This window comes from Acipenser ruthenus, chromosome 1 (genome assembly GCF_902713425.1).
Source record: "Acipenser ruthenus chromosome 1, fAciRut3.2 maternal haplotype, whole genome shotgun sequence".
Taxonomy (NCBI): Eukaryota; Metazoa; Chordata; class Actinopteri; order Acipenseriformes; family Acipenseridae; genus Acipenser; species Acipenser ruthenus.
The window spans coordinates 99,174,522-99,202,217 of record NC_081189.1 but is presented as its reverse complement, the minus strand read 5'-3'; the positions used below and the strand labels follow the sequence as shown (position 1 = coordinate 99,202,217).

The following is a 27,696-nucleotide window of genomic DNA, read 5'->3' as shown; positions in this document are numbered from 1 at the left end:
AACCAGCCCACATGTCTTATGGGAAGAATTCTAGGCAGCGAACCAGATAAGGTTTTGGGTCATTGAGTAATTTACTCTCCAATTTAGACACTATGGGCCTGATTTTCAAAAGGGGCAAAACAAGAACTAGGTTGCAAAGTGATTTTTAAAACTTGATTTGGGTCACTAAACATATGGCTTTCAAAGGGTTTTTATAAAATGTGTCATGTATCCACAGGTTGAACTCTTAAAAATATAAATAACTTGATTTAGTTACATAAATCAGGTATTAAAGATAATTTTGCGACCTAGTTCTTATTTTGTCACTATTGAAAAAGTCTGTAAATACTGTACATACTTTAATGCTAACTTATAGGGTATGCATTAACTACAACCTTACATTTTAACTGTAATGTTACTTTGAACTACTACTATATAAAAACAACAATTATTATTAGTTGCTTTAATTACCACAAACAATAATCTGTGAAGCAAATAAACACAGAAACATAAATTTTTATTTTAATTCCAATGCTGCAGATGGAATATACTGTAGCAGCGGGGCAACTGCAGCGAACAGTATACCTCTCATGGACTGTGTTATAGACTGGGGAAGGGGTTGTTGTGCACTGCTGTGTGAGTCAACCGCCGCCTACCAGGGCCGAGCTGTTGTCACCCACTGCTGCAGAGAGGACACGGCAGAGCAGGACATAGGAGGGTGAGATGCTGCCGCCCGCAACGAACTGACAGCCTGCCTCACCCAAAGGACCGACACCGAAGCTGCCCTGGTTAAACGGCACCTATTCCTTGGAAACCTTCCTCGCCCAATTCGAGCTATTCGCTGCCGACTATGACTGGACAGACCGCAGGAAGACTACCTTCTTGTCTGAAGCCCTGGGGGGGTTAGCCTCTTAAGTGCTGTTGGACCTGAGCTAGGAGGAGAGGGTCGACTGCATGGCGCTGACCACGGCTTTGATTTGGAGATTGTGACTCCTACCTTGGCTTACAGGACCAGCTCCAACGTCAGAGGAAAGGCTCAGAGAGCTTTAAGCCCAACAGCTTTAGCCGGTGGATTGCCCTGGATACTATCCTGCGCAGCCTGCAACCACTGCCGCTGCACCATCAGGTACGCCTCTCTGGCCCACGAACACTGGAAGAAGCAGTGAATCAGGCCAAAGCAATTGAGGCCTTGCTAAAAGACGAGGAGCCACTACTACTTCACACGCCCAGCAGGCCAGGTCGCTTGACCGGCCACGCCCCTGAAGTAACGCTTGGCTGTGAATATGAACACGAGCCCCTGCCAAGAATGAGAGCTGCCGCCCCCAGCAGAGAGCAAGCAAGAGAGAGAGATGCACCCAGCCTAGGCACCTTATGGCTGATTGCCACTGCCAGGAGCCTCGAGTGATGCCAAGAGTGGCGGGAAATGGGATGGGGTCCAGGTAGGAGTGGAACCACGGGTCCAGTGACTCAACCCCAATGCGACTTCCAGTCCCCTGACACCGCCGTGGTTGGGCACACAGGAGACGGAACGTTCCTGCACACCTCGGTCGGAATAGAGGGAGTCCCCTGCATCACCCTGATTGACACCAGTTCGTCGATCACCATCGTCCGACCGGACGTGTTGCAGCAGGCAGGGACGGACTGGAGAGCGAGAGTCCGCCCAACCCCAGTGCAGTTGAAGATGGTCACTGGGGAGCTGGCACCCATGGAAGGGAAAGGATGGCTGCAAGTCGAGTATGGAGGAGCAACAAAGCACCAGACTCCTGCATTCTCAGGCTAGACTTCCAACAGCGTGTGGTGACCCTGTTCGACTTGCACCATGGTTTGTGCCTGGCAGCTTGTATAAAAGCGGAATTCAAAACCATTTCCTTTGTTCTCATGCCAGGATAAATAGGTTTGTGGCAACTAAAAGGCAAAAGGATCCTGTGTAGAAGAGCCTTCCTGAAGCGGGACCTTTTGGTATAGCAGTAGTAGCACACACAGCCCAGTACAGTCACCTTTTATTCTGTAGCTAGGTTTTGATGCTTTGACCAATGGTGGTAGGTACCACAGCCCCTGAGTGACATAGTGGCTCAGTGGTGGCACACATGGTATTTGTTTTGTCTGAAAATAAATAAGAACCTGGGCACCAGTGATTACATTTGAAAGCACAATCCCTCTGTTTCTCTCTCACTCCGCAGACTCTCTTTCCCCTTTACAGGGTATGAAGTATTATTTTAAGGACTGTTTGGGTAGAGATGCCACCTGTGGCCAAAGTTATTTAAGTAACTGGTCAAAGATTGCAGTGCAGCGCTAATGTCTTATCAGTGACTGTGCCTGTACCAGAAACCAGAACAATGAAAGATTCATTGCACTGTGGTACATGCTTTTCCCCCTCCTTAGTGAAATCATCAAGTTAAAGGATCTTTCTTTAAATATAGTTGCATGAGTTTTACATATACCTTTAAGAATTTTGCAGTTTATGAGGGCAATATGGCCATAAGTGGCCGTTACTTGTGGCTCGGTAATGGCATGTATTGTGTTTATAGTCCAACAAGTGATGAGGACTATTAGAAACCTCAGGTATAGTCTCAATCAGGTGAGAAGCAGAGTGGCCATTTTACAAATTTCAAACTTGCTTTTAGCAGCAAAGATCCAATCCAAAACTCATTAAGAAATGTCTTCATACGAAAAAAATAAACGTTTGGTTTGTACCTGCAGGTAACTGACCTTTGGGTCCTAACCTAAACTGTAGTCAGTTATCTAGCCGTTTTTGACTGCTGCGTTGACATTAATTGTCAAATACTGAATGCTGTTGTACTGTGTTAAATGTTCTACAGAATGAATATTTCTTTTTTTTATCAAATGTTTTGTACTGGGGAGTACTATAAATACAGAACAGCAATGTAACCCATACAATATTCCCCAAGTTTTTCAATTTTTTACCCCCCTCCCTCCCTCCCTCCCTCTCACCCAATCCACCCTCTCCTTCCTTCCTTCCCTCCCCACCCACCCTCTCCCTCCCTCCCCCCCAGGTGGCTATACTTGCCTTGTCTCAGGTCTCAGCTAGTGTGAATTCAGGGACCTAATTCAGACCGAGTCTATCAAAGATTGGCAAGCCTGCACCGTCCCCTCCCCAGCACCATGGACCCAAGCGGTAGAGAGCACCAGGTAAATAATATCCAAGAGTGTAAGGATCCACTGGCACGGGGAAGGGAGTGGGGAGGCTGCCAGCGCAACGCTATCAACTTTTTTGCTGCGGTAAGGCCAGCTAGCCAAATACGTTTCTGCTGGGATGTCAGATCAACGAATGACTCACCATTTAGTATTAACAATAAAAAAGAGCAAGGAATTTCTTTCTCTAGAATGATGGACAAGGCTGAAGACACCTGCTTCCAGAATTTAGCTACCACCGGGCAGTTCCATACCATGTGCATGAAGGGCACCCTGGGGCAAAGTGGGCAAACAGGATTGGGTGCAAGTTTAATTTGAAGGCGCCTGCATGGGGTTAGATATGTTCTGTGAAGGAAATTAAAATGAATCAATTGGTGATTATGGTTTTTGGAGGCTAGGCCTACATTGCTGCAGATGTTATCCCAATTAGTTTCTATAGCAAGGAGGGCTAATTCACTGTTCCAGATAGAGAGAGAGTGTAATGAAGTGATCAACCCCTGTGTTTTACCCCCTGTCTCTGGTATTTTATGAATGGGATGTAATGGTAGTGTTGTCCCCCAGGGAAGCAGAACAAATATTTCTAGAGATACCAAATGCAAGGCACAAACTACAGAAGCTTTTGCATCACTGTCAATTCAAAGGTTAAATGTGTCTTGGAATATTTTCTAATGTTGCCTGCTGTGGAGAATAATTAATAATATGTCAGAGAAGCTACTAAATAGATATGTATCTTAACTTTGAAAATCATTATAAAGCTATACAAAATTTAAGCAAGTGACAAAGATTATGTGTGAGATATGATACATTTAAGGCCATATATTGTAGATGTTATCAATAATTAAATCAGATTTTTAGAATGTAAATTTAATTGAGATATGAGGAGTCGCCGGGAGGATGCCGGGACTTCAGGAGCAACAGCTGTACGTTAGTTTAGGGGAGGTTAATCCCAACCAGTATAGAGAGGGTTTTCTGTGTTGTAATTAAATCTGCGTGCCTGTGCAGCATGTCAACACCCAGTGCTCTGTGTCTGATTCAGTATTATACAGTGACGACCCACGTATGTAACATCACCCTGTTACAGCCCACAATAGGTAAAGATTCAGTAACTGTTCATGGCATTCTAACCATGTAGGCATTTGCCAACAATGCATGAGTTAGACCCTTTTTTGCCTCATTACATTCTTAAAACTTAAATGAACTGTATTTATGCATCAAGATAAAAGCACACTTGGATCAGCAGCTTTAAAAGTGAATTGTGTTGCCATTACAGGGGCTTAAGAATTGCAGGTCACATACAGTAGATATTTAAGCATGTATGTATTGTTTGTAAGGGAAAACTATAAAAATGGAAATATGGCACTGATTAATGACATGCTCTATACACATGTGTAGACACATTTGATATTTTTAATTATTTAAATTTTGCATGGTATTTTTGCACTTTTACGATTCTTGTCCCATAGTTATACATTTACCATAACCTATCCTGATCCACCATGTTTTTTAATATGCTTTACCTACCATACAGTACCTCTCTGTGCTTTACAATGCTTACCTATGCTTTATCATACTTTCACTGGGCTTTATTACACTTTGGTATGGTTTTACTGTCATGTGTTCTTGCTTATATGATTTAGACATCTCAGTAGTATGAATTAAAACAAAATGAATCCACCTGAACATGTTGCTTCTTTGTTAGTAAAAAAATAAAAAAGGCTATAAATGGGCAAAATTGATGTAACAATTAGCAGGGGTAAGCTTAGGGCCCAGTTCAGTATTTGATCTGGTTCCTAGAATTGGATGACTTCAGATTTTAATTACTGGATTGTTTTGTTCTAAACTTTATCAGCAGAGACATCTTGTGGATTTTGGTAGTACTGTGTCACAGGCAGCAGTACATTTTAATTTGGTAGTCGAAGGAAATATTGTTTCGCAGATTGTATTAAAATATCTCTAAACTGGCACTGTTTTAGGTTTTTCTGTTTGTTACAAGGACTATAGTCCACTAGTGTCCTTGTAGTGGCTTTAAAAGACACAAATAACAAAAATTATGATTTTGTGCTGTATTAAAGGGGGAAAAAAAACGTATAGTATCTTTATATTGACAGTTCAAGCTTTATGAATGGGGTCCAACGTAGCAACAAATTGCAGAAATAAAGATGTTTTATAGGCACTTTTACATTTTTTAATTACATTCATTTAGTATTGGTACCCATCCCTGAATGGCTCACCTGGTAAAGGCATGGCTGCAGCATAGCATATTTCCACAGCAACAAAAAAGGGATTAGTATACTTCTATATACTTTGAAATACATCTGGATGTGATTGAGGACACTGTTGTAGGAAGTTGCTGCATTGAGGGAACATCACTGTACATTTTAAATCAGCAAAAAAATAAGTAAATAACTGAGAATAAACTTCAAAATGGAAAGTATTCTCTGATTGTATGGTGAAGATTGCTGGTTCATGCTGATCCCTTCAGTAAGTAAAACCTGCATGCAAACAACTATGACTGATGTAAGATCAAAGAGCTGTGAAGTGCCATTAGGCATGAATAAATCGATCCAGTGCAAGAAAATAAAAGGCATAACCAGTCATTGCTGAAAGTTGGTTTCTACACAGCAGAGACGTAGGTATGATGTTCTATATATTTTGCTAACTCACACGATTTTAGAATTAGTTTCAAGTAATCAGATTGATTAATAACATACACACGTAATGGGACAGAGGCTCAGCAGGCATTGACGGCCATGCACAAAACAACCAGGCTCATTTGCACAAGCAATTGTAGAACTTTTAACCTCGTTTCACCCACTAGGCCAGAATTTGTAACCGCAGTGTATCACACAACACTACCAGATTGCACCCCTTAAATAAATTGATACTAATGGCAGCAGCTCAAGGTAGTTTTAAAATGCTGTCTTAATTAAGCTCCTGATTGAATTTACAATGTCCCTGGCAACAAAATATTTTCTGAATTACAAATTCAGAATAAACTTTAAATTAATTTTTATATATATATATATATATATATATATATATATATATATATATATATATATATTCAAAAATACATAAACTGGTGGTGCCTATTGTTTTTGTAAATTATACTTTGTGATTGAAAAGACTAATGGGGATAATTAGCCAGTTAGGCTAATTATAAATATTTTTGCTTTTGTTTTGAAGTAAATTAGGAGGCAATTATAAGTTAATATTTTTGTTTCTATTGTCAGACCGATCCTTATTATTTGTTTATTGCAAAATTAAGAGCAGGATCAGGTTCCTCATCAGGTCAACATATGATGTCCTCCCATCGCCACAGAACCTAAAACTCTGGGTAGGAGAGGATCCCTCATGTCCTTTGTGTTCATCACCTGCAACATTAAGGCACATTTTGACAGGATGTAAGGTGGCTCTTAGCCAAGGACGGTTTACTTGGCGCCATGACCAGGTGCTGCGATGTTTGGCCTTAGCATTGGAAGACAAGTGTAACATGACCAATAAGTTGTCACCTGTTCCATCAAAACATTACACACAAAATACAACATTCCTCCAACCAGGAGAGCAACCACCAAGAAAAGGTGTTAAAACCAATCCTCGCCCAGGACAACTGGAAGCTGCTAGAGACTGGAAAATGCTGGCAGATGTTGGTCAACGGCTTGTTTTTCCACTTGAGATTGCCACCACTAACCTTCGACCAGATATTGTCTTGTGGTCTGGATCAGCACGCCTTGTTCACCTGGTAGAGTTAACAGTGCCATGGGAGGATGCTGTAGATGAGGCGTATGAGAGGAAGAAACTGCGGTATGCTCAACTAGCCACTGAAGCGGAACAGCGAGGATGGAGAGTCCGGGTTTACCCAGTGGAAGTGGGTTGTCGAGGATTTGTGGCACACTCTACAACCCGGTTTCTCAGAGACGTCAGATTCAGTGGTCAAGAGTTGCGTCGCACAGTGAAGAGCTTATCTGAAGCAGCAGAGAGGAGCAGCAACTGGCTGACGGAAAGATTCTGGCTGGGGATCCCAAGCACAATAGAAAGAAAGAAAGGCTGATGTATGCGTAAGTAAGCTGGGCTGAGTTGAGTGGGGGACGGAGGGGGGTGATGCTGGGACGCCAGAATCACCGTCGAGCCCTCTTGAGGTGTCGTGGGCTAGTCGACGAAACACTGAGGATGGAAGGTGCCCACTTGAAGACCCCAGAGACGTACCCTACTTAGCTCAATCCAGACGGTTGTCATACAGATGCGCTGGGGAGGCCGCACTGTGGTTGATCCCCGGAGCCAGCATCGCAGCCGTTGTGTGTGCTGATGTGCCAGGGAGGCAAAATAAGCTGATCCCTGGAGCCAGCATTACACTTCAGCCATTAACAACAGACAGAAGGATATCTACATCATCATATGGAAGGAAACGTAAATGGATGGAGACACATATGGATCACATTAGTTTACTGTAAAGCTACGTCTTAGCTGGTGCTTATCTTGGCGAGAGCCGAGTTCAAATCAGCATGAAGTTTTAACATCTACTCTCGTGTAATGGAAATCATGTGTAGACTATCCTCACTGGGAGCAAACATGCACAGCTTGTTGAATAGCACAGTTAATTTATGCAACAGGATTACATTTTAACTTAATTTGAAATATGAAGTTAGGTAATAACGTGAATAGTAGGATGCCTCTTTTTCTAATGTTCACTTCTGAGAGATTTTTTTTTTTTTTCAGATTATGCCAGATTACTCTTTCAGAGGTCTAATTCTTCCATGATGACCCTGGAATTGAAATAAATAAAGAAATAATAGTATGTATTGACTAATAATATCATTACATGCTGAGCTTACATCCCTTTAATAATTTGCCTTCCAGATCCTTTTCCTTAGTTGAGGCATTTGACCGCTTTCCCCCCCAAACTGCCTGCAAATATTTTTGGGATACTTTTCAAAGCAAGAGCCTCTGTCTCCACCCAGTATAAAGTAAATAAAAAGTAGCTTATGTTTAATCAGACCCAGTGCTTTTATAGCCCTCTAAATAAACCTCATCAGACAGGAAAGACATATGTGTTGAAATAATGTGATTAGTGACCTTGAAGAATGCTGAGGCCGTGTCTGGAACTAAAACAAGATTGAGAAAGGGTACAATGAATTATTACTTATGTGTTTCAAACATCTCAAGTACTAGTGGGAGAACTGAGAACATAATTGTTTGCAAGTGCTTATGAGGGGGGACTACATTAGCCTGTTTCCAAACAGCTTGCAGCTCATTAGTTGGAGCAGATAATATATTCTGTAAGGGTTTAAATGTGAAAGCTAATTTCAAGATTTTTGGCTTTAACTCCAGAACTTTTTATTTGTTATTTTTCCAATATTGGCATGAAGTAAATAACAGCTACTCTCACATAATAAAAATCAGGAAGCTCTTAAATAAATCCAATGGCTGCTGTGAATATGGCAGCTGGCGACAAGGAAAAGACCATGTGACATCTTGGAGAGAGAGCTGACAGGAGGAGATAGTTAGCAATATCTCTGCGTTTTCAGATTGAACAAGATGCTGCAGACACCCACTTGAGGCTTTTAATACAGTAAAAAGAAAAATACCCAGAGACTCAGCGAGAGTGGGGGTGGAAAATTACTCAAGCTTGTATAACCCAGTTAATGACTTAGGAAAGGAAATGGACATGAGAACTAATGCTACTTTACAATGGACAACCCCATTGTGCAGCTCAAAATCTGCAGTGAGAGCTCTGGGACAAGATGTGGCACTCCAGGTTTGTAACTGTGGCTGTAGCAAGGTGGCAAGAATCATCAAGGGAGAAAGAGATGCTTGAGGAGAAGTGGCAGGGGCTTTGCATTGATCAGTTCTTCTTATGAAGCCGGTCAAGTCAGACGAGTGAAAGCCAGTGACAGGATATCAGCACCCCTGTTAAACACAAGAGTAGTTCCAATAGGAGTACAGTTACTAATGAAACCAATGATCCTGGTGAGGTTAGTCATATGATTGTGTAATAATAATAATAATAATAATAATAATAATAATAATAATAATAATAATAATAATAATGAACAAGCTTAGTAGAGAAAGGGACCTTAATGGGCACAAACCAAAGGTTAAGTGGCCAAGAGCCTCTGAGAAAATGGCTTGGCACACGGTTGACATGGACCTCTGCTTTATGTTGGCGAGGTTAAGTGGAACAGTAGAAAGGAAGCTGGATACATTTGGGGATACCATCTATGTGTATAGGTGTGAGAGATTGAGAGTAGAAGATAGAAAGCAACAAATAACTGCGATTTCAGGAAAGTAGACGGCAGCTGGAGATTGAACGCCTGGTTAGAGAAAGGGGGCAAATGAAGAAGCAGTGGAGGAGGGCTGAAGAAAATCAGAAGGAGGCCCTCAGTCTGCTGCAAAATAATCTAAAACATAAACTTGCAAAGTAGCGCAAAGCAGAGCACCTAGGCAAATGTTGTAAAAGAAGGAGCATGCAAGTACCACCTTTTATAAAGATCCATTTAAGTTCGTGAAGAACGTATTCATCAGCAAAAAGAATGGTATACTTACAACAGCTAAGTCAGAGTTGGAGAGATATCTTGAAGAGATATGCTGATCCAAGAAGAGGGGAGCCTGTCGATTCCCTCTGATATTCCACCTATTAATCCACCAGAATATGAAAGACGGACTGCTCCTCAGTGGAAGGAGGTGGAGGAAGCTGTGAAGAAAGCAAGGGCTACATCATCGCCTGGGCCCAATGGTGTACCATACCGGGTTTACAAGAGTGCTCCTGGGGTTCTAAGAATCTAGTGGAGGTTGATGATGGCACCATGGGTAAAACAGGTAGTCCTAAGGGCATGGCAGGCACAGAGCAGGAGGGGTCTTTACCCCCTGTGGCAATGTGCCCTGCCCTTGTGTGCATTTCTGTGTTGTATGTTGCGTGTTGTGTGTAAATGTTGGTGTATTGTAGTTGGTACACGGGATATAAATGGGTGTGTGCAGCACAAGGATTTAAATTGTATAATTATATTTAGGCACGGGATTGCTTCACGTGCATTTAAAGTATGTAATAATATGTGAGCACGGGGTTGCACGTAATGAATTCACGTGCTGGGATTCAAGTGAATTCATTACGTGCAACCCTGTGCTCACATATTATTACATACTTTAAATGCACGTGAAGCAATCCCGTGCCTAAATATAATTATACAATTTAAATCCTTGTGCTGCACACACCCATTTATATCCTGTGTACCAACTACAATACACCAACATTTACACGCAAAACTGACCAAATACTGTGCCCAGATGCACACTGGTTTGTGCATTAACAAGGTGGCAAACAATTATCTGAATGGGGGCTGTCTAATACTTGGCTTTTGATTTTGTGCCAATCCAGGATTCACCGCTCAATGTTTATGGTTTAGTGGCTGCACCTGGGTGTCATTGTTATCCCCTATGTATTCTGTCTTTATTCACTCACATTTAACTACAATATATTTGTTCATCTTTAACTGGTAAAGGTCATCCTAAAATGTAGGTAAAACATATACCAGCCATTTATTTATTCTTACCAGTCAGAAACATTATGGAAACTATATTTCTTTGTTTATTCTGTTCCCTAGTAACTTTATAACTACCAGATCTAAAATATAAAAAAACGCTTAATAATAATAATAATAATAATAATAATAATAATAATAATAATAATAATAATAATAATAATAATAATAATAATGTATGCATAGTCGTATAATTAAAAGCAAACGTTTTTATAAAATATATTTTAGCATGGGATTCTAGATATTGCATCATAATTCATAATACTGTTCATAGACTGTTGAAAAACTTTCTTGTAGTCAACGCAGCAGTAGAGAGAACTACAGTGCGACGGTGGTTAAGACTACAGCTACCATAATGCATTTTTTTAATACCATGATTTATTTTTTATGACGTAACATATATAACATATTGTTTAAAAGGAAGAAACAGGGGGAAAATGTATTTAATGTCATTACTTTTTTTTCTTACTATTTGTTGATAAAAAGGAAATTGACCTTTTACCTTCAAAATGGCTGCGCCCAGTGGTTTGCGTGTCTGATCTGAAGAGGTGATGTTTTTGGGATTACGAAGAACTTAGAAATACATATTTAAACAATTTTTCCTAAACATAGACACGTCTCAAAATTGTGTTTCTCTGACATTGACAATGTGTGGATGTAAAACTAATTAGCTTCTGTTTCTTGAACGTTGTCTTGGTTTTTCTCTCTTGACAGGTCTCGCGTATTTACTTACTGCTCGTAGTTCTGTGCAATAAGTGCAGTAGGATTATGCGGTGTTTCTTTGTTCTTTTTCTTTTTCGAACGACCAGCCTTTTCATTTGAGTCACCATGCAGGTTGCAGTAAGCGCTCCAGGGCGTTTAATAAAGTCCTCACTTAGAGGGCTGTTGGATTTCAGGGTTCATAAAATAATACGAAGAAAACAAAGCGACAGCGATGGCTTTTTTGTCAGACACCGCTGGATGAAAAATGCACCATCTGTCTGCGTGTTCTGCTGTAGACAATACAGTTCTCGAGAAAAGGTACCCAGGAATACAATTTAAGAAAATGAAATAAATATGTGCACATACAATAACGTATTTGTAAAAAACTGAGTAAATATAAAGAGCAGTTCAACAGCAACATGCTGTTCACGCCACTGGTGTGCAAACCAGTTCCTACCTTATATTTGCAACACTTAATCAGTCAGCAATTGTAATGGTATAGCCAATAATAACTGAGTCAAGATTATGATTCGGTTAAGGTTATCATTGGTGTTTGAGTTAGGGTTTCTTGGTTTCCACATAAACTGTTAATAGTGAACGATGAAGGTCAGGTTTGAGGCTAGTAGCTTATTTATTTATTTATTTATTAAAAATATTTACTATCAATAGGGTGCAGAGCCACCAATAAATCCGTAATATAATTGTGTTTATGTTTTACAGGTAAACCTTGACATGTCTATATTTCCTGTGGACAAAATTCGAAATTTTAGTATCATAGCACATGTAGATCATGGGAAAAGTACCCTTGCCGACAGACTACTGGAAATAACAGGTACAAAAAACAAAACATATTTGACATTGTTTCTCTCTACTGACATAGCGGCATACTGGGGAGAAAAGATTGTATTTTGATTTGTTTTCCAATTGTATGCTTTTTTTCGGGCAAAATTAGGCAGCAGACCATAACTGAGTGGTCAATTTACTGTTAAAATTGCTGAGTGTGTGAAATACAGTATGTGGGACACATAACCCAAATAGTTATAAACATATTATTATTACCATTGGTGTGCGGTTCATACAGTATTTCTCCTAGATAAGAGCCTGATAAATAACCTGTCATTTGTGTGTGTGTGTGTGTGTTTGTGTGTGTAATATATATATAATTACACACTACTGTGCAAAAGTTGTAGACTAACTAGACTTATACTAACATAGAATCAACCTGCACCATCTACAGAACGTCATGTCATGTGTACATTTGAAATAATAAGAAAAAAACTTAGCTGCTCATGTATAGTTTACTTTGAGTTGTGATCAATGTGCATAAAAGATTGCGAAATGACAAGTTTGGTTTCTTCTCACCCAAACAAAGATGTATTAATAACATATTGTTATAATAGTGGAAAACACTAGTGGAGGCTTTGAGTAAATTGTTGATGCTCATAACATCGATATATATTATAACTCCTGAATGTGGCTAAGACTTTTGCACAGTAGTGTGTGTGTGTGTGTATATATATATATATATATATATATATATATATATATATATATATATATATATATACACATATATACACACACACACACACACACACATATACATATGGAATCAACTCATCTGGCTACTTGTTCCGCATTGTGACATCCAGTAATCTGTATTATTCATATAGGGGCAATTGCCACGACAGAACGTAATAAACAAGTCCTTGATAAGCTACAAGTGGAGCGAGAAAGAGGAATCACGGTGAAAGCACAGACTGCATCTCTGTTTTATACGCACGAAGGGCAGACCTACTTACTAAACCTCATTGACACACCAGTAAGTTGAAAAAAATCTATGCTATTTTGAGATATGCATTCCATTGCATACATCATTTATTATTATTATTATTATTACTATTATTATTATTATTATTATTATTGTTATTATTATTGTTGTTATGTTGAAAAAAATTGAGGAACCCTTTACCTAGAATTTTGTTGACGAATGACAGTTATTTGAATCTGAATATGGTGCAGGGCTTGTAAAATACTTGCCCTTCGGGGAGGCCATTGTAGACATTTGGTTTTCCAAAAAAATGTCAAGTTGCCCATAATTGACCATATGGACTGTGATTTGTACAAAGTCACTGACATTGTGGAACAAAGACTTAAACCAAATGAAAGCCAACATGAAAAATATATACACATTTAACAGTATTTAAATGTGTATATAAAATAAAATGCAGTAAAATAAAATGTGTATATAAAATAAAATGCAGTAAAATAAAATTAAATATCATAGGCTAAATAAGTAACCAAAAACAAGTTACCATACATTGCAAAACAATCCAAATAAATAAAACAACAGACTGCAAACTGCGTTTTCTTCTGCTTTTGTGAAGAAATTACACACGCTGCTTCTGTGCTTGTATGCCACGTTTAGAAACAACAAGAACAGCAGCGGGATATGGCCACTAGATGTCGCAAACACTTCTGCAGCATGAAGCGCATTTAACATTGATAACTATGTAAACCGAAATGTATTATTATTATTATTATTATTATTATTATTATTATTATTATTATTATTATTTCAGTACTAAAAAGGCCACAGATCTGAAGGGACTAAATGTATATGTACTATACTATTTAAATATGTAACATGCACTTAAAACTTTAGTATGCATATTTTTTTTTCCATTACCAGTTCCAGATTTACAACCTGTGCCAACCTCTAATATTCAATAACAGTGAATATATATTTACCTTCTGTAAGATTGCCAGCGAGGGATTTCTGATAATCTCCAGGTGCCGTCTTCAGCCGAAGCAGGTCTGACATTGTGCTCTTTGCCAAATGATTAGCCCTTGTGATGTTAATGTCGTCACACTGGAAATTTGTGCCACGTTTTGCTAGAATGCTGCTGTAGTCAAGCATGAAGTGCAGAAAGTGAACAAACATCTTGGTCTTCATCTCTAGCACTATTCCTTTTGCTTTGGATGTATCTTCTGGTTTGGTGTCTTGGCTACGGCTACTGGCAAGATTTTCCATATGAGTAACAGTGACTGTAGTTTTTCTCGATCGCCTTCAGGCTCTTCCATCAGCTAAAACTGACATGAACCTGCGCTGCTCTATGAAATCTGCTGTCTGATTTGTCTCTGTGTACACAATTGCCCCAATGAAGTCGCGACAGGCATGGTCATTGATGTACGTGCCCTTAAGTTCGATGACGTTTTCTGACTGTAATTTACACAAACCGGCAAATTTATTCAAAGCCAGTTCTTCCTTGGCAACATAGGCAGTGCTAAAGTGTTTTTATGGGATGTTTACGGATCCTACGATCTGACTGAATTTCTGGCAAACCTGGCAGAACATTTTGTTCTTCTCCTTGTCATATGTGAGCCAAAAATATTATTTTGTCCACAATGCCACAAAAGAGTGCATTCTCTTTTTTTCATAGTCATTTTTTTTTTCTGTCTCCACTACAAGTACAATACTTTCTCAGATCAGCCATATTTTAAAAGAAAACGTGGGTGATGTGTTGCTGGGGGACATAGCGTATGTGCGTTAAGTCAAAGGTGAATCTGTGACGTTTGTGTACGTCACCCCAGAAATCACTCAAGCATTACCAATGAAAAACATTGATCCCTCTAAATGTGTATTACCGGGATGATCTGTGAGGCGATTTGAGAAACCGCTGTTTGGTTAAAGCACAGGTTTACCTTGTTATAGAGGGTTGATAAGAACATAAGAAAGTTTACAAACGAGAGGAGGCCATTCAGCCCATCTTGCTCGTTTGGTTGTTAGTAGCATTGATCCCAGAATCTCATCAAGCAGCTTCTTGATGGATCCCAGGGTGTCAGCTTCAACAACATTACTGGGGATTTGGTTCCATACCCTCACAATTCTCTGTGTAAAAAAGTGCCTCCTGTTTTCTGTTCTGAATGCCCCTTTATCTAATCTCCATTTGTGACCCCTGGTCCTTGTTTCTTTTTTCAGGTCAAAAAAGTACCCCGGGTTGACATTGTCTATACCTTTTAGGATTTTGAATGCTTGAATCAGATCACCGCGTAGTCTTCTTTGTTCAAGACTGAATAGATTCAATTCTTTTAGCCTGTCTGCATACAACATGCCTTTTAAACCCAGGATAATTCTGGTTGCTCTTCTTTGCACTCTTTCTAAAGCAGCAATATCCTTTTTGTAACGAGGTGAACAGAACTGAACACAATATTCTAGGTGAGGTCTTAATAATGCATTGTAAAGTTTTAACATTACTTCCCTTGATTTAAATTCAGCACTTCTCACAATATATGCGAGCATCTTGTTGGCCTTTTTTTTATAGCTTCCCCACATTGTCTAGATGAAGACATTTCTGAGTCAACATAAACTCCTAGGTCTTTTTCATAGTTCCCTTCTTCAATTTCAGTAACTCCCATATGATATTTATAATGCACATTTTTATTGCCTGCGTGCAATCGGATTGCCCGTCGGTCTAGCAGCCAAAAAAAACATGTCGTCCGACAGATTTCTTGGTTGTCCCGGAACGTCGGGCTAGCGATTTTGTGAGTCCTGTGGTGGTTATGTGTAAATATTTATATTTGTGAAAAACCACACAGAAATTGATTTCTATAATCTCTAATTGTTCTGTTGAAATATAAGTATTTTGTGTGCCCACCCTTTCCTTCCCTTTGCAGCTTCCAGTATTTTTTTGTATTTTTTCCCATTCTTCAACAAATACAGCTTTGAGTTATGCAATCGACTTTGGTTTCCATTTTGCAACAGCAACCTTTAAGTCACTCCACAACAACGCGTTGTGTGTTGGTGTGTGTGTGTCTCTCTCTCTCTCTCTCTCTCTCTCTCTCTCTCTCTCTCTCTCTCTCTCTCTCTCTCTCTCTCTCTCTCTCTCTCTCTCTCTCTCTCTCTCTCTCTCTCTCTCTCTCTCTCTCTCTCTCTCTCTCTCTCTCTCTCTCTCTCTCTCTATATATATATATATATATATATATATATATATATATATACATACAGGCGTGCTCAAATTTGTTGGTACCCTTACAGCTCATTGAAATAATGCTTCATCCCTCCTGAAAAGTGATGAAATTAAAAGCTATTTTATCATGTATACTTGCATGCCTTTGGTATGTCATAGAATAAGGCAAAGAAGCTGTGAAAAGAGATGAATTATTGCTTATTCTACAAAGATATTCTAAAATGGCCTGGACACATTTGTTGGTACCCCTTAGAAAAGATAATAAATAATTGGATTATAGTGATATTTCAAACTAATTAGTTTATTTAATTAGTATCACACATGTCTCCAATCTTGTAATCAGTCATTCAGCCTATTTAAATGGAGTAAAGTAGTCACTGTGCTGTTTGGTATCATTGTGTGCACCACACTGAACATGGACCAGAGAAAGCAAAGGAGAGAGTTGTCTGAGGAGATCAGAAAGAAAATAATAGACGAGCATGGTAAAGGTAAAGGCTACAAGACCATCTCCAAGCAGCTTGATGTTCCTGTGACAACAGTTGCAAATATTATTAAGAAGTTTAAGGTCCATGGAACTGTAGCCAACCTCCCTGGGTGCGGCCGCAAGAGGAAAATCGACCCCAGATTGAACAGAAGGATAGTGCGAATGGTAGAAAAAGAACCAAGTGCCAATAAGATACAAGCTGAACTCCAAGGTGAAGGTACGTCAGTTTCTGATCGCACCATCCGTCGCTTTTTGAGCGAAAGTGGGCTCCATGGAAGAAGACCCAGGAGGACTCCACTTTTGAAAGAAGAACATAAAAAAGCCAGACTGGAATTTGCTAAAATGCATATTGACAAGCCACAATCCTTCTGGGAGAATGTCCTTTGGACAGATGAGTCAAAACTGGAGCTTTTTGGCAAGTCACATCAGCTCTATGTTCACAGACGAAAAAATGAAGCTTTCAAAGAAAAGAACACCATACCTACAGTGAAACATGAAGGAGGCTCGGTTATGCTTTGGGGCTGCTTTGCTGCGCCTGGCACAGGGTGCCTTGAATCTGTGCAGGGCACAATGAAATCTCAAGATTATCAAGGCATTCTGGAGCGAAACGTACTGCCCAGTGCCAGAAAGCTCTGTCTCAGTCTCAGGTCATGGGTCCTCCAACAGGATAATGACCCAAAACACACAGCTAAAAGCACCCAAGAATGGATAAGAACAAAACATTGGACTATTCTGAAGTGGCCTTCTATGAGTCCTGATCTGAATCCTATCGAACATCTATGGAAAGAGCTGAAACTTGCAGTCTGGAGAAGGCACCCATCAAACCTGAGACAGCTGGAGCAGTTTGCTCAGGAAGAGTGGGCCAAACTACCTGTTAACAGGTGCAGAAGTCTTATTGAGAGCTACAGAAAACGTTTGATTGCAGTGATTGCCTTTAAAGGTTGTGCAACAAAATATTAGGTTAGTGGTCCCATCATTTTTGGCCATGCCATTTTCATTTGTTTTATTATTTACAATATTATGTTGAATAAAAAATCAAAAGCAAAGTCTGATTTCTATTAAATATGGAATAAACAATGGTGGATGCCAATTACTTTTGTCAGTTTCAAGTTATTTCAGAGAAAATTGTGCATTCTTCGTTTTTTGTTGCGGGGTACCAACAAATTTGAGCACGTCTGTGTGTGTGTGTATATATATATATATATATATATATATATATATATATATATATATATACATACAGTATATAATTATACTGATGCACAATGAAAACGCAGCAGTCTAAGTTTTACAACAATAGCTCATTGGGCACATACATAATGTTATTTACATTTTAAATAGTGAGCAGATTGGTTTGTTCCTTGGGATAACAAAATATTGATGTGATTTCATAAAAACACCAGGTGCTCAGTATTTGGTATTTGAGTTGAGTTAAAATTGCCAAATGAGTTGATTAAGAATCTATATAAATTGCCATTCGAAAAGACTTTAATTAAAGAACAGCTAAAGATACTTTAGCTGTAGGTTTTTATACATGTGACCATCTCCGGACTAACAATAAATGAATCAGTCCGTAAATGTCACAGTCTGCACGAGTTTAGTGGATGGGATTCTAAACCCATCCACGCTGCCACACAATAACAAGCACAAAACATTTAAATAAACACAAAATACATTCAAATCATAACACACTAATACCACCCGTTTAAATAAACATAAACAATACATTCTCTTAAATAAACCCACAAACCATTCTTTTAAATAAATTTCACCACAATACAATATTTACAATAAATGTCATTTATATGCAGGCTTTGCCCTGCCCCCTCTACAGGGTGTGTGTGTGTGTGTGTGTGTGTGTGTGTGTGTGTGTGTGTGTGTGTGTGTGTGTGTGTGTGTGTGTGTGTGTGTGTGTGTGTGTGTGTGTGTGTGTGTGTGTTTATAGCTGAGGGTGGTGACGTCAGGACATCCACAGGAGACAACCTATTAAATATATTTATTTTAGCTGGTATACCCATCTTTTTTTTTTCTGTGCAGGGTCATGTTGATTTTAGTTATGAGGTCGCCAGGTCTATTTCAGCTTGTCAAGGTGTACTTCTGGTGGTTGATGCAAATGAGGTAAGTTTTTGATGATTTGTTAAAAAAAAAAAAAAAAAAAATTAAAGTGTTTGTTTCATTTAAAAAGAAAACTACAGAAATCAAGTTATTGAATGTGACAAGATTATTATTTTTGTAAATTAATATTACAATAGTGTGGCAGGATTTGGACCCACTGTTGTTTAAGTAATTATAGGTCTCTGTTTGCCCTATTAAGGACTGCTGGCTTGCAGAACTCAATCTGGTTTCATGGTGTGATAGAAACTTGGTAAAAGAAAAGCTGTCCTGGGTACAAAGATGGAACCCTCTTCACAAAAACACATAGATTGAGACCTGTTGTTTCATGCTTAGATTAGTCACATAAAATATCATGAGTGAATGCAAAATTTGTGATTTTTCAAATTGCAGACCTGCTAACCTCTACGCATTTTGAGTTGGTAATACGCGGATACGCTTTTATCAGAGATGATACGCAATAATACGTAATCCATATTTCGCTCATCGTCTATGATGTTGCCTGTAGTTAGAGAAAGTGTTGCATCTAATGTCGGGGCCGGCCTTAGGGTAAGGCAAGCAAGATAGATTATCAATTAGGTTTTGAGTTTAGTTAAGTGATAGAATAACCAATCAGTCAACTCACAATAACCAAGTTATCGTGAGTTGACTGACAGAAATTCCTACCACCCAGTTTCTTTGTCTAATCACTGACATTCTACTGTAGCCTATCAGGCTTTGTTGAGCTGACTCGCTTGTGTTTCAACTGCCAGTTACGGACACACTGGAGGGAGTGTGAAGTACTGTGACTTGTGAGGAAATTATTTATTTCAAACTGGCTACGGTAACTTTTTTTTTTTTATTAATGCATTCATTCATAATTTTTTAGTTATGCATTCATTTTTGTCTGGGGGAAAAAACCCACTTGCGTTTAAAAAAAAAAAAAAAAGTGCTCGGTTTAGATAACTGCATCACATGAAAAGAAAATACAGCTAAATGAGGATTTTACGAGAATGGCGAGGGAGTAAGTACAAACATTTATTATAATAATATAGTACAGTATTTAAGTTTAATATTCTGTTTTTGGCTTGTTGTTTTTCACAAACGCCTGTTACCATACATGGATGTCAGTAAAATTCGATTTTATAAAAATGAGCACAGCATTAACATTGTTAATGTGGTTAAGTTACGTAAGGCTTCTGTTTACTTTGCAAGTAGTGTACAATTACATTGTAGATAAATGCCGTTTCATTGTGCTTTAGACAGGTCATAAATGGCTGGTTTGTGATTTTATATTGAAGTTCAGTAAGATCATTAATGTAGCATTATGGATTTTGTTAACGGTAAAATATTTTTTTATGTAAGGACTGGGAATCGCCGACCCGCATAAATGTAATCCTGTTTAACTGTATAGCTAAATATTTATGAAAGAAAACAGCCATACAAGTAAGCGTGTTAAAGTGGGACTTAATACTACTACGACTAATAATAATAATAACGTAATATCAGAACTACCAATATATGCTTACTGATAGTAACGTTTTATGAAGCGCTCAATACAAACGAATGGTTCCAGTCTTTTTCGTTTTTTTTTAATTCTCTTTTAATCGCTGAAATCCATTTTACCCTCCTGTCTGGATCAGCAGGAATCCTGTAGAAGGAAACTTTATATTTCTGTCCAGAACAAAATAATCGGGCATTACTGTAATGTTACCGCGCTAGGCATTTTGGTCATCTTCCACAGTGACGCTGACTGTGAAAGAGTGTTCAGCTTGGTGACCAAAAACAAAACCCAACACAGAGCCAGCCTGAGCACAGACATGCTAAGTTCACTGGTAACACACAAAGTCATGATGTCAGCGAAGCAGCAAGTGTGTCACACACAAACCTTTAGTGACACCTTGCTCAGGAAAGCCAAGTCAGCCACCTATGAAGCTAAACATTCAAGATCTGAAAGTGCAGTTTGACCTGTTGGATTCCTTTCTGTTCCAAACAACTCACTTTGCTGACTCAGTGACTATTTACAAACTATTACATTTGGTGCTGACTCAGTGACTATTTACAAGTTTTTTTTTCCTTTTTTGAAAGTGCTTTGTTTCTCTGTTTTAGAAGCTTATACATTTCAATTTGTTCTGTTTTGACAGTAAATAAAATACAAACATATTACAAAAATGGCTATTTTCTGTACTTGAAATAATTTTCATTTGGTATAAATTAAAAAGGTTTCATCTATACTAAGGTAAACAAAATTAAATTTAAACTGAAACAATCATAGCTAATCTCAGTTTTTTTTACTGAAAAATTCATACTCAAAACTCACCAGAGTGTAGCATTTAGCTGTTTTATACCCTAAAACAATTCTGGGGGGAAGCCCCCCGGACCCCCCCCCCCCCCCCCCCGGGATGTCTGCGTGAAAGAGTGCTACTCAAAAAAATGTCAAGGTTGGCAGGTCTGAAATTGTAGTTGCAGCACTAGAGAATGTAGTTCCATGGTAAAATAGCAGGAACTGTGTTTTATTTACTCTGGTGGTAAATTGAAAGGATTCTTGACATTTTTTGTGACTCGAGGTCAGAGTTGTTCATGAATAAATTTTTTTTTTTTAAATGTTTAGAAGGTTTTGGTTATGATTAATATTTCTTTATTTTTTTTTTAAGGGCATTCAGGCACAAACGGTGGCAAACTTTTTCCTGGCGTTCGAAGCCCAGTTAACCATTATTCCAGTTATTAACAAGGTGAGAGTTGCAAGATGAATGATTTTGACTTGTGGGAGGGCTGAACCTTTAATGGTGTAATCTACAGTCTCAGCACATCCACCATACCTAGTCTAGATTTGAGAATATTTAAATGTGTACAACAGCTCAGTGATGAACATTATTTTAATTATGTTATCTTTCACTTGATTTAGATTGACTTGAGAAATGCAGACCCAGAGAGGGTTGAAAAACAGATTGAAAAAATCTTTGATATTCCTAAAGAAGATTGTATAAAGGTAAAAAGAAGGTGACTACTATATCTTGTGGATATAGCTGTATTATATTTCAGTTGTACATTTTAAACACTCATATTTTTAGCTTAGTGTATTACAAGGTGTCTTTTGTTTTTTATTGGGCCCTTATATATAATCGCAAAAAGAAACTTCAAATTGTGCATTGTTGTGGAATTACTGCAGAGCTGCATGTAGGAGGTTCCAAACAGCGCATTAATTTCACAATAATGCACACCTTGGAGTGTAATATTGCTTAAGAATCAGATTGGCTAAACATATTAGGTTACATTTAAAATAAACCAAGGGCTGAGATTTATCTGTATAAAGTAGTAAGGATAATACCATAACTGATCTTACTCTTTCTGTATATTTATTTCTGAATAACAATTTTATGTTTTATATTTTCAGATTTCTGCTAAATTAGGAACCAATGTTAATCAAGTTCTTCAAGAAGTTGTGAAGAGAATCCCACCGTAAGCCATTTCACATGTCTTTCCCAAGTTAAAATTAGCACAACCTGTAGTATTTACTGTATTTTTTCAGTTAAAATAGACTGATTTCTAAAATAGAAGCAGTTAACTTTTAAGAAGTGACGTGACTTGGGTAGCACCTGATTTTATTTGTATTATCTGTCAGAAATGTCTTATTTCAGAATTAAACCATGACACATACAGTACGAAATAAAGGTGTAAAATAAGAATTGGCAATGAACAGTTCAATGAAAATTCGATAAGTGGTCTTTAACCCTTTGCGGTCCATTTATTAATCATTAAATTTTCACACGCGCAGTTAATTTTATACGCGCTGTTTAAAAGTATTTTTTTTCACAGTCAAACGGGTTTAAATGGCCCTGCATATCAACAAAGCACACACTAGGCATCTCCAGCCCCTCCCCAGCCTTTTGTTTGCTATAGCGTTCAGCTGTGTAAGAAATAAATAATAATAATAATAATAGTCGTACATACCGATCGATCATCTCCAGATCACTCGTTTTATCACCAAACTCCTCAATAATGCGATCAAAGTCATTATTTTATTACTATAACATCTGAAAAAAGCTCTGCAAATGTCCATGATAGTCTCAGTGCGCTGACGCACTTAGCCAGCTTGTTTATTATGGACGCCCATTATCTGATACCTGATACCATGTATGACTATTCATGAAATACGCCTTTTTTTTTTTTTTTTTTTTTTTTTCGACTTGTCTCGGCTCCTGTCGCTACCACTCGGCAATTGAATGGTTTTCTCGGCTTTTTCCGGAGAAAAAACGACTAAACACCCGTTTATTGCGTTGCTATAATGATGTCGGACCCAGTCCGACAAAGGACCTGTGAGGAATAATTGCAATGTCGGACCCAGTCCGACAATGGACCGCAAAGGGTTAAGGATCTAGAGCTGTCAGAATCATGGCAAAGTATATTAAAATGAATGTGGAATAACTTCTTGTGTTCTCAAGATACTTGGAAATCCAAGCACAGAAAAATGTCACACTGTTGTGGGGATGGTTATTGTTTTTGTGTGCATTTTTGTTTTAGGCCAAATGCAAATCCAGAAGATCCACTGAAGGCACTAGTATTTGATTCCACGTTCGACCACTATAGAGGTGTCATCGCCAATGTAGCACTGTTTGGAGGAAATGTTTGTAAAGGAGACAAGATTGTATCTGCACACATGGGCAAAACTTACGAAGTGAATGAGGTGGGAGTCCTCAGACCTCAGGAACATCCAACAGATAAGTTGTATGCAGTATTTTGTGTGTTATATTTTATAGCAGTGGTTTTACCTGTTTAACAGTTGTTTCTTTTTATTTTACAGTTTGTACATACTGTATATTCCACAGTACCACAGTTGTCCCATTTCATTCCATTGCTGTTCTCATGTTTCAGGTATGCTGGGCAGGTGGGCTATGTGATTGCTGGGATGAAGGAAGTCAAGGAGGCTCAGATTGGAGACACATTTTATTTGCAGAAGCAACCAGTGGAACCACTGCCAGGATTCAAACCTGCCAAACCAATGGTTTTTGCTGGTAACCCTGAATAAGCTATTGTAACCTCTTTTATAAAACTGTACAGGGGTGTGGGTTGGCTAATTTGTCCTTTTCATGTTACTGAAAACAAATGAATTACTGTCTGTTTTATAGTCTTGTCAATGATTTCTGAAAGGAATACAGTTGATTTAGATGATTTGCATATACCTGTACTTGGAAACAAACCATCTGTGAAATGACTTGCCCTACTACGCCCTCGTGCCTGTTGAAACATGATCTATCCAAGACAGAGCTTAGGAAAAATGGTAATGCAATGTTGGGAGCTATAAGACCATTGTGTTTCCTGGAAAGGAATAAAAAAAAAAAACAATAAAGAAAGATAAAAAGCTAATCTACATGTTAACATCAGTGGTCTTATATTTACAGGTATATATCCTGTGGACCAGTCAGAGTACAACAACCTGCGGAGTGCTGTTGAGAAGCTAACCCTAAATGACTCTAGTGTGACTGTGCATAGGGACAGCAGTCCGGCCTTAGGAGCTGGCTGGAGGTGAGGCTTAGTGGTTAACATGCCACCGTATATGCACAGTCTTCTTTAACTACCAACACCCTGGAGAGCCATTATTCTACTTCTGAAATGTTTCTTTTGTACCAAGCTTAGCACACTTGAAACATCATTTAAAAGCAAGTCACAAATCTGTACCCAGATCTATACAGTAATTGTATGCGTTGATGTACATTTCAAACTAAAGAAAAGAAAAAAGTATTGCATACAAAATGTACTCCATACCCACAATTCCTAAGAAGCTTGTTCCCCACTGTTAATGGGTTCAGACAAGGATTGACAACTATTGTGACTCTTTAATTCAGTAGCCACATACAGCATTGCGAACATGCTATTTCAAATGCGCATATTGCACTTGTTTTTTCAGGTTGGGATTTCTGGGTCTTCTCCATATGGAAGTGTTTAACCAGCGTCTGGAGCAAGAGTACAATGCCTCTGTTATTGTAACTGCCCCAACTGTACCATATAAGGCTCTTCTTGCATCAGCAAAACTCATAAAGGTGCTGTATATTAAGTGTTTGGGTCTTATTTCCAGTGTCTTCACAAATTTGTAAGATAAGAATGAGGTGTAAATTACACAGTTAGTTAAATATCCTGACAAAATTAGCCACTCTGGTGATGAGAATATTAGTCACTCCACCTGTTTGTGCTTCAGTCTACAACTGTAAAATTGAGAGATGCATCACTGTTGGGTCAAGAGCATGCCTAACAATGAATTAACTGAATTTGTAAATGCTAATGATTGTGTTCCTATTTTACAGGAGTACGGTGAAGAGGAGGTTACCTTTGTCAATCCGACTCAGTTTCCTGATAGATCTCAAGTCTTGGAGTACTTGGAGCCTATGGTTGTTGGCACAATAATTACACCAGACGAATTTATTGGAAAGATTATGACAATGTGTCTTGTGAGCCGAATATTTTCTTTACACTTTTTTTTTAATAACGAATCAGTTAATTTTACAGTCTCTTTATATCTCTCAATTTGTGATTTCACGTGCTCATGTGTATCTTTTTTTTAATTCTGTGTAGAATCGTCGAGCTGTGCAGAAGAACATGCTTTATATCGATGATCACAGAGTTATGATGAAATACCTCTTTCCTCTTAATGAAATTGTAGTGGACTTCTATGACCATCTAAAGTCTCTGTCTTCTGGATATGCCAGGTAAGACTGTAGATATTTGTTGGATGTTACAGGCATATGGAAAGTGTTTATTGGAAACAGAATTATTGCCCATAATAATAATAATAATAATAATAATAATAACTAGGAACAGCATTCACTATTCAGCAGTATCATTTCCATTCACTTTGAATGGAAATAGCAGTTCTTCAGTCTGATCTTGGCTTTTTTTGGCTTTTTCCCTTTCATTCTTATTGTGTTTTGTGTTTCTAAAATTGCTGCTGTTTTAGTTTTGACTATGAAGATGCTGGATACCAGCCCGCAGACCTTATTAAACTGGACATTTTGTTAAATGGAAAGCCAGTGGAGGAGCTTACAACTATTGCACACAAGTAAGTATTTTAGAATTACACTGTTACCTGCCATATTTTATTTTTATTTGAGACTTTACATTTGAAAAAAGTGTCCAACCACCCAAAGCCTAAAATTGTATCCAATTCAGTAACTCAAATGCGTAAAATATGTAAAACAATGTTTTGTCAGTGTCGATGTAGTCTGACTGGTGTTTGGATCTCTTATTTACCTGTTGGCATACCTGGATGCAGACTCAATCCACATAAACCTAGAGCTGTTGACAATAGTGTTACGCACTTTTTACTCAAAGAATAATGATATGATCTAAAAATGCACAGTACATGATATCGTTTTTATTGGATTTGTCTTTCAGAGAAAAGGCCTACGCTGTTGGAAAAGCAATGTGCGAACGACTTAAGGACTCCATACCGAGACAACTGTTTGAAATAGCCATTCAGGCAGCACTTGGCAACAAAGTCATTGCAAGAGAGACGTAAGGGATGCATTTGTTATTTAATGGTATTTTGGTCCCATCTAACTCGATCTGCAAAACAGAATTCCTAATTCACTTCTATTTCAATTAACTCTATTTCATTGTTAGCAATTTAGAAACCTAATGTTTGTTTCAATGCTTTACTGCAATCAGAATGTTCATTTGTTTAGTCTTTCCAGAAAAGATTATTTCCAGTCGGCTAATCTTTTCTAAGGCTCAAATCTTCTTCAATTTCTCTGCAACTGGCATGTGATGGCAAATATCACAGAAGTGTCTTTGCTTCACTTGCTTGAATTTAACAAAAAAAAAAAAAATCAAGATACTTGTGTTAATGCTGTCTCTTTTTTATTTTTTGTTCCAGCATCAAAGCTTACAGGAAGAATGTACTAGCAAAATGTGTATGTATAAAATCTCCTTTTTATTTTAAAAAGTGTATAGTATGCGAGTCTGACTACATTTGACCACCGTTCATATTTTTTTCTTTCCAGTATGGTGGTGATATAACACGCAAAATGAAACTCCTTAAGAAGCAAGCAGAGGGCAAAAAGAAGATGAGAAGAATTGGCAACATAGAAGTTCCAAAAGATGCATTTATAAATGTGTTAAAAAGAAATGATAAATAGAAAGACATTTAAAAAATCTGTACATTGCATCTCATGATGAAAGAGAATAGCAGAATACAAAACAAATAAACCTTGGAAGAAACTGTTTTGTTTACTCAGTGTGTAGGTCAGAGAAAGCGATGCATTTCTCAATGACAAATTTATTGCAAGGAGTAGGCCAAGTACTCAAAGCAACTTGCTCCAATTGTTTTCAGAAAGGAAAAAAAGCAAAAGAAAGTAGTAAGTAGTCTTACCTTTTTTTTTTTTTTTCAGAAAAACAATTGAGCTTATACAAATTTGGAGTAACAGGATTTGAGAATCTGGCCCAATGTTTTAATAGCCCTAATTTAAAGTACATCAACAATTTAAATCATAACTGGATCAGATACACAGTAAATATAACAGCAGTTGTTTCACATTGATATAATACCAATACAATTTCTGTAAAAAGAGAAATGGAATGAGCCGCACATGCCTTCATGAGGGTCAATCCAATGCTACTGTGAGGTGCAAAAGTGTATGATACTTAAGACATACATGAGATGGTTTTGACAGGGAGTTCATGAGATTTGTGGAACATGGGTGGAAATGTTTTGTGAAACTGGGTCAAGCCTAATTTTCAACCAGTTTTCACATTACATTGTTAAGGCAATTGCAATTTGAAGTCTAATCTC

The 27,696-nt window shown here is 38.1% G+C and overlaps 1 protein-coding gene and 1 long non-coding RNA gene across 3 annotated transcripts; one reads left to right on the top strand and one right to left on the bottom strand.

Moving 5' to 3' along the window:
* Positions 1 to 8,032: 8,032 nt before the first annotated feature.
* On the bottom strand, positions 8,033 to 11,296 carry LOC131738883 (uncharacterized). Its single transcript, XR_009330051.1, has 3 exons — positions 11,170 to 11,296; positions 9,676 to 9,823; positions 8,033 to 9,039 (listed from the first exon to the last, which is right to left on the bottom strand). It is a non-coding gene; the product is annotated as an uncharacterized LOC131738883 (long non-coding RNA).
* guf1 (GTP binding elongation factor GUF1) lies at positions 11,164 to 27,125 on the top strand. Of its 2 annotated transcripts, XM_034035524.3 has the most exons (18): positions 11,164 to 11,215; positions 11,382 to 11,687; positions 12,090 to 12,201; positions 13,043 to 13,191; positions 18,861 to 18,941; positions 21,569 to 21,646; positions 21,820 to 21,903; positions 22,309 to 22,373; positions 23,436 to 23,639; positions 23,787 to 23,926; positions 24,314 to 24,437; positions 24,820 to 24,952; positions 25,214 to 25,357; positions 25,482 to 25,615; positions 25,864 to 25,965; positions 26,301 to 26,420; positions 26,782 to 26,818; positions 26,909 to 27,125. In XM_034035524.3, exons 2-18 carry the CDS (start codon positions 11,496 to 11,498, stop codon positions 27,041 to 27,043), a joined length of 2,034 nt encoding a protein of 677 aa, XP_033891415.1. In that variant the 5' UTR covers positions 11,164 to 11,215; positions 11,382 to 11,495; the 3' UTR covers positions 27,044 to 27,125. The 2 variants fall into 2 exon arrangements, with proteins under 2 accessions (XP_033891415.1, XP_033891414.1); XM_034035523.3 differs by having other exon boundaries at positions 11,206 to 11,687.
* The last annotated feature ends 571 nt before the right edge of the window (positions 27,126 to 27,696 follow it).

Excerpts from the sequence above, each read along its gene's own strand:
- guf1 (XM_034035524.3), top strand. The coding sequence starts at position 11,496 with ATGCAGGTTGCAGTAAGCGCTCCAGGGCGTTTAATAAAGTCCTCACTT. Across the intron at positions 22,374-23,435 it reads GTTGTGAAGAGAATCCCACC|GCCAAATGCAAATCCAGAAG; the intron begins GTAAGCCATTTC and ends TTTTTGTTTTAG. Across the intron at positions 23,640-23,786 it reads GAACATCCAACAGATAAGTT|GTATGCTGGGCAGGTGGGCT; the intron begins GTATGCAGTATT and ends CTCATGTTTCAG.